The sequence below is a fragment of the Syngnathus typhle genome, linkage group LG7, assembly GCF_033458585.1.
Source record: "Syngnathus typhle isolate RoL2023-S1 ecotype Sweden linkage group LG7, RoL_Styp_1.0, whole genome shotgun sequence".
Classification (NCBI taxonomy): Eukaryota; Metazoa; Chordata; class Actinopteri; order Syngnathiformes; family Syngnathidae; genus Syngnathus; species Syngnathus typhle.
This window is the reverse complement of record NC_083744.1, coordinates 12,456,234-12,463,454: the sequence shown is the minus strand read 5'-3', so window position 1 is coordinate 12,463,454 and position 7,221 is coordinate 12,456,234. Positions and strand designations below refer to the sequence as shown.

The 7,221-nt window shown below is 38.5% G+C and overlaps 1 protein-coding gene across 2 annotated transcripts; it reads right to left on the bottom strand.

Annotated features, from left to right (window-relative positions):
- Positions 1-2,222: 2,222 nt before the first annotated feature.
- olfml1 (olfactomedin-like 1) lies at positions 2,223-7,009 on the bottom strand. Of its 2 annotated transcripts, XM_061283713.1 has the most exons (9): positions 6,736-7,009; positions 6,477-6,558; positions 5,638-5,741; positions 5,346-5,536; positions 5,118-5,221; positions 4,738-4,929; positions 3,970-4,150; positions 3,296-3,455; positions 2,223-3,167 (listed from the first exon to the last, which is right to left on the bottom strand). In XM_061283713.1, the coding sequence occupies exons 3-9, from the start codon at positions 5,670-5,672 to the stop codon at positions 3,011-3,013; spliced, it is 1,020 nt and encodes a 339-aa protein (XP_061139697.1). In that variant the 5' UTR covers positions 5,673-5,741; positions 6,477-6,558; positions 6,736-7,009; the 3' UTR covers positions 2,223-3,010. The 2 variants fall into 2 exon arrangements, with proteins under 2 accessions (XP_061139697.1, XP_061139696.1); XM_061283712.1 differs by having other exon boundaries at positions 6,477-7,009.
- Between the last annotated feature and the right edge of the window lie 212 nt (positions 7,010-7,221).

Below are 7,221 nucleotides of genomic sequence, written 5' to 3'. Positions count from 1 at the left end.
CACTCACACAGCTTGGTTTGAATGTTTGGTGGTGGTTAGTGGGACCGTAGCCATTCTTCTGTCAGCCTGCTTCAGAACGTAGTTTAGAACTACCAGAGTGGGAATATGCGAGTGCATGAATACTGTGCTCACTGTGAAGTGTCTTTTATTGGCCAAAGAAACGCCATATAAATCTGATGCATTATTATTACAGGCTGCCTGAATGACACAGAATGAATCAGGTTACATCATCCTGACGTTTAGAGGGGTTTTCAGGCAGACGACTCATTGACAAGATACACACACACAAACACACACGCACACACAGAATGTATTAGATAACCATTTTAAAATAGCAATTTAGATACAGTTTGTACTGTTCCATACAACTTATCTAAACAGAAATGTTCTGTACTTTTTTTTTTTTCCAGGCTTTACTATTCTTTCCACTGCATTTCCAGCTGTGTTATCAAACACAGCCATAAAGCCACCAGCCAGTGACTCATTCTGGTATTCCTGTACTGTTGGAGCTCAGACAAAAACACTTGTGCTCATTCACTGTCATAGACACACATGGTGCATCATGAGAAGTGTTGCATATATTACTTGGGGAAAAAAAAGTTATTAATGACTTTCTCCCAAAATTTGTTGAATTAGTTATTGAATTACTTCCTCAAAAGTCTACTCAGTCAGCAGGAAACTTTAATATTTTTAAAAGCTGTCAAAGAATTCATAACAAAGTCAAGACACACAAAGAGATCCAAATTACGTTTCCCACTATCCCACGGTGACAAGACATAGTACACAGTATACATACAAGTAATGAAGAAAACAACCAGACAAGTAACATGAATATATTCTGGTGATTCTAAAGTCTTAAAAGGGATTCAATTAAACAGAATGTTGAGTGAATGGGACCGAGTCAGTGACTAGGATAGCAAACAAATAATACCCCCTCCGGTTGAATGGGGTGACAATTTGTCAATGAGAATGGCTAAAAGAAAAGAAATAAGGCAGAGAGATGAAGAGTTAGTTGAAAAACACAGAGTAGTATTTATGAGAAGTGACAAATGGCCATGAGGGGGTTGACGAACCAGACAGAATGACAAGTGGTGAATAGTAATAAGCAGCTACGCATATGTAAGATATCCGAACAGAATATCATAGTAGCCATCCTAAACTTTGAGACTTTTCTGTTTGCATTAGGATCCACTTGCTAAGATTAAAAAAGCTGCCAACTGAGCGTCGGTTTGGAATTGAGTGTTACAGCCTATTTCTGCTTTGACACTAACTACTGACATTATGGAGATGTAGAATTAGCGCCATTAAATGTCTCCATTAGCAACTTCCTCCTGTCTAACTTACTCACAGGATCCTGTTTCTTTGTTCATCAGCATTATACCAGTGTAAGGGGATACTGGGAGACAGTGAGACCACTGGGTGTTAACTTCTTCTCGACTTCCATATTGATGTCAATGAGAAAAACAAGGATTTCACATATAGTATCTCTGTTGGCAAATTCCCCACTGGAAACATACGTAAAGTAAAATAAGGCCACAAAGTGCTGCCATACGTAGATGCATATACCAGTGATGATAATTTACATTCAAATAACTACAGAAAAGTCACATAACAGGATATATTGTATACACAAAGCCAGTAACCCTGCATTGCAAGTTGCTATAACGACAGCTTCACATGAACAAAACACGTCTAGAAACACGTCACAGTTCTATTCAACAAAGAGGGAATCCCACCAAGACGTCCGGCAGAAAGCCGCATGAGCTGCTATTGAAAAAGGCGGGGAAAACTGTGAACTGGTTGCCAGCCAATTACACAGCACACATAGACAGACAACCATTCACACACACAAAATCACACCTAAGGACAATTTACAGTGCTCAATTCACCCATCATGCATGTTTTTGCAATGTGGGAAAAAATCGGAGTACCCGGCGAAAACTCACGCAGGCATGGGGAGAACATGCAAACACCACAGGAGGGCTGGAGCTGTTATTAAATATAGTTTAAATTCACAAAATGCATCCTGCTTTTTTTTTATTTACAACTAAGGGCTGTGCTTAAAACACAAGGGGTGTCTACTGATGTTATCTGTACATCCTTTGTTTGAGCTAATGGATCATTTAAAAACATCGGTCATAGTCACTACAAAATGTACCGATATCAAAACATGCTGAAAAATCATTTTTCACTGTAGCAGCTGAACAAATTAAAGCAAAACGTAATGGAAGTTTTTATTTATTTAAGATGATTGATTTAAAACAACAGCAACAAAATGCACATACAAATGATATTGGATTTTCAAGAAAGTTCCTATGTATTTGATTTCAAAGTCCATCCATCCATCCATCCATTTTCTGTAATACTTGAAAAAATGAACACACAAGATGCTGACAAATGGGTGCTTCAGGGGTGTTAAATTGATTGTACATTTCAAAGTAGGATAAATCATAACAACCTTTTAGTGCGGGATGATAGCATCATTGATCAAATGAACCACCAATACAGAGAACATTATTTAATCATGTCTATCAATTATCCACTTTATGGTCTTAAGATAACAGATCTGGAAAGTATTTTATTAATTGCATTATGTCTCCATCTAGTGGTCTAAAGGTCACATACAATACATGCACACATATATTTGTGTGTGTGTACGTGTATTGTATGTGACCACTAAATTGAAATATGTGAGGTTTATTCTACAATATGCATGGTCTTTTAATTTCTGCTACAAACCTGAATTTCTCAAATCTATTCAGGTTTCTATGAAGCTGGAAGTACCTCTACTAATAGTTTAAAAGTGGCTTGCTTAAATTTGAATGAAAACACACATGCCTTTTAATGCTCTTTATTATTGTGATACAACATGTAACATTTATTTGGTCTACTGTCTGCAAAGTACCAGGACAAAAGACTGTAACACGGGCTTAATGTGTGAATACTTATTGTGTGTAATAACTGTTAGGAATATGATCACTTTAGAAGAGAAAATATGTGAAATAAACTTTTACTCAGCTGTAATTTGATCACTGGGATGTGTCTCTACTTGGTATATTGTCTGGTAGCCATCATCCCAGGCGTACAGCTGTTTGTCTCCAGGGTGGTAGTGGATGCTGCTGTGGCTTGTGTAGCGTTTTGGAAAGAACACCACAGGACTCTCAGCACTTCCAGGGTCAAAGAAAAAAAATATTTTAGTTGGAAAGACTTTAAGACCACTCTGCTCAATTGTAGTACAAAACATTAGCACTATATCTGTATGTTCAAACTGTAAATTTGTGAGTTCAAGACCAACCTGTGGATGGTGTCGTGAATATCATAGAGACACTGTACAGTTGACCGCCCACCATAGTGTGTGTTGTAGACAACGTAAAGAGTCCCACATATTATGAATGCTCCTTCAGCATCATGACTTTTACACTGTGTATCCCAGATATACTCGGCTGCCAGGTTTCCTAGAAAAGAATATATTTGTCACCAATCATTATATTCATTTTCCTAGAAGCACTACACAGTATATATGAGGAGCACTTGTCCTAATTAGTATAAATGCATTATTTATTATTCTGGGGGAAATCACATTTGTTTATGCAAAACTGCACATTTTCCCAAATAATTGCATCCTATCGTTGACAGATCAGTCCCAGCATGAAAAACGAAGGTCTGCATAAAACTAATGACAGGGTGAGACAAACAACAGTTGGAAGGTGCGGAAGGGACTGTGAACGTCAGGATTAACTCCAGTTATCCAGGTCCCTCAAGATGATGCCAAGCACCATATAAATGGATGTCTGGATATACTTAGGTGTATAATTACAAGGTGCGCCTTATAGTCCGGTGCGCCTTATAGTCCGGAAAATACGGTACATGGAAAAAGCACTGAATAATGTGAAATTCTATTTCTTGATGGGGAAAATATTATTAATTCCAAGACACACACTTAGCAGGCACTACAAGTGTAGTATTTACCTTTATCTAGTTTAGTTATAACCAAGTTTCCATCGTATTCCGGGTCAGCATGAATGACCCAAAGACCTAGTTCATCCACAGCCATGTCCAAGTAAGTGTTGGTATTCAAGCTGTACACTGGGAGACGACCAGCATTTGGGAGAATGGTGCTGTCCACCACTGTGCCATTGGACAAGTCAACCTGAAAGAGAAATGGCAGGAGTTAAAGTTGAATGGTTGCACAAAAAAATAGTATAGCAATGCACGTTGAATCAAAAGACTTCTGTTGAAGACAAAAACACGAATACTTTGAAATAAATAGTTTTCTACTTCCTCATCTCACCTGGTCTTTCTTCTATATCACCTTAACCACCAAAGAAAATATGCTTTTGTGGGATTAGAGTTTTGTATGCATTTATGCCATACTATCTTTGCTGATAAATTGTGCCTTTAAGAACTCAACTATTTGATGAGGGAATGTAAACTTTGTGGTCACTTTCAAGTTGAAAGTTTGTTTTGGAAAGTTTCATTTACTGGCCTGAAATAATACTGGATAGCAAAGAAACCAGAAAAAACAATCCTACCCGATGAGTTCAAGTTCACTTGTAGTGCATTCAGGCTCCAGCCAAGAGCCACATTGTTATGCAATGTGCTGCAACTTGATGAATCAGGCATTACAAATTGCCAAACTATCCACTCCCTCTACAGGACCACTGCATGAATTTGGATATTTTACAATTTAACAGAAAGAATAACACATCACAATTTATATATATATACTTAATGCACTTTTAGTATCTGGTTGGGCGTGTCTGCTTTGTGGTAGTAGAGGAATCCATTGTAGACTATGTGGCCTGTTCCCTGCCACGAAGAAGGCAACTTGACCACTTTTCCCGGGGGTACCGCAACTTTCTCTGAGAAGCTTTGTAGCGATGTGTACTCCAGCAGTGTGTCGTTCCGGATTCCACTCAGCAGGTAGACCTTTAAGTTGGATCAGATTTGATGTAAGTGAACATTGTTGTGGTCAAACCAAACGTTTTTGTTTCATCCTTACAATAACATCGTACTATTTCATTTCGGTTAAGTCATGATCACGTCAGGCATCAAGAATTAAATGCTGCAACCAATTGCTTTTGATTCTTGTGGCCTGCGAGACGTTGCTTACATACCTTGGCTGAGCCATCAGAAGGGTCCTTGAACCAGGAGCCTGCGTTATCTCCCATCTTTTTCACCATTTTGAGAGACTTGATTTGACTCAAGGCTACATTGCAATCTGGAAATAACAAAGAGCACCAAGGATATTTTTAATTGAGCTGTATTGTTGATAGACTTTTTCTTGTATTTCTCTTTGTTCTGTTACTGTAAATACTCTTCCATCATGTACAGCCTTACCATACCATTTTCCACTTTGATTTTAGCTTTCCTCTTTATCTGGTCGAGTTCTGCTGCTTTTATCTGTTGTTCAAGCAGCGCCTCCTCCATCTCGATATCCGATTGTGCGGGCATTTTGTTTTCGAGATATTCCAGTTCTCTCTCCACTCGCTCTACACGTGCAGAGATGCTGTCCAGCTGGCTCCTCACCTCTGATCTGAAGGGGAAATCACTTCTTATTTAATGCACTTGTAGTTCTCCATGATGTTTCTTGATACAACATCCCTCAAATAGGCAACTGTTTAGCAGTAATCATACCTCATAACATTCAAGGTGGACAGATGAGCTCGCATTTCTGAAGAGACATCGTAGGTCTTCTGAGTTATGCTCACTGTGTTTTGCTCACATTGATTCAGCCGCTCCTGACACCAGATACATTTAAAAAAAAATAAAAAATACAAAACTGAGGTTAGGCAATGTTATCTTAGACACAAAAAAAACTATAATCTCTTTTAAAATTGTGGATAAACCACATACACCAATTTTTACGACGCAATAAAATCCTGAACTAGCCCTCAGCAAAGTGTTCCTCAAAGAGAAATGTGAAAGCTGACGCAAAAAAACCCACATTATTGTCTAAATTTTCTCAGCTGTACGGAGCTCTTACAGTCAAATTTCAATTTGGAATGTTAGCTAAGTATTCAGCACTTAATATTCAGTACAGATTCAAAACCATGTGAACCTTTGAGCTTTGGAATTGTATTTGCTTACCCCACTGTATCATCATCTTCATAAAGTAAGTCTTTATTGCTTTATTTTGTTTTTTGGGAAACACAAAATCTGACGTTGTATTTGTTAATGATTTTTGCGGGGTAAAATGTTATGATCTTTTTAACTAATGATGCAACTGGTTTTAGTAGAGCTGACCAGCATCATGAGGAAATGTTTAAGGCTACAATTACCTTTTAGGAGGTTTGTTTGTTTGGATGGATGGTTTGATGGATGGTGTGTACATGTACAAATGCTTGCATTTCACACACGGATGCACGCGCGCGCACACACACATACACACACATGCACACATGCGCGCGTGAACACACACACACACATTGCACACATTATGTATGTTACACACCAAAAATATATTCCACACTTACCTCTATCTGAACCAATCTCCTCTCCAGGTACTGGAGTAAAAAGGCATCTTGGGTAGAACCCTGGCTCTTGACTGTACTCACACTTAGACAAAGAAATAGGAAAAAAAAGACCAAAAATTCTTTCTCTGACATTATTTGCGCTCCGAGGTAAAATAGCTCAACACTGGATTTATTATGAAGTTACAAAAAGTTGTTTTTCAATTATTCTGCAGATCCCCCACAGAATACATTTCATTGAATAGTTTCCCTGAAAAGATACACAAAAAGAATAATCCCCAGAAGTAGTTACAATAGTCTTGCTGTGTTGAAAGGTTTCTTGAGAAATGGATGCTCTTCCCACCCCTTTTCTTGCTGGGTTTAGAAAAGGCTCTGCTCTGATTTGTAGCTCCAGAACATTCTGTGTTGTTTCTCATTTAGTTGTTGCTTAAGAGTCCAGTGGTTTTTGGATCCAGATGCACATGTGGAGTTCCAGCCCCTCAGTTCCTCTCTCCTTGGCAATCTGTGACTCCCTCCTTTGGGCTCTGCCTTTCTTGGAGTTTCTGCTTATGAGGGTATGAGCAATAAAAATAAGGAAAGGGGTGGTACACCTGAGAAATAACCAAGAGGGTAAAACAGTGGTGAGTGTTTTACAGATATTTTTTCCATGAGACACATTCTTAGCTTTCACACAAAACAGCTGTACAGCAACTGAAAACAGCCTGATTATAGAGCATGGGTGTCAAACTCTGACCCACGGGCCAAATCT

Bases quoted from the DNA above. Each gene is read 5' to 3' on its own strand.
- olfml1 (XM_061283712.1), bottom strand. From the start codon at position 6,608: ATGTCAGAGAAAGAATTTTTGGTCTTTTTTTTCCTATTTCTTTGTCTA. The intron at 4,930-5,117 runs GTATGTAAGCAA...TCCAACTTAAAG, and splicing joins CTTCTGATGGCTCAGCCAAG to GTCTACCTGCTGAGTGGAAT. The intron at 3,168-3,295 runs GTTGGTCTTGAA...TGACCCTGGAAG, and splicing joins ATTCACGACACCATCCACAG to TGCTGAGAGTCCTGTGGTGT.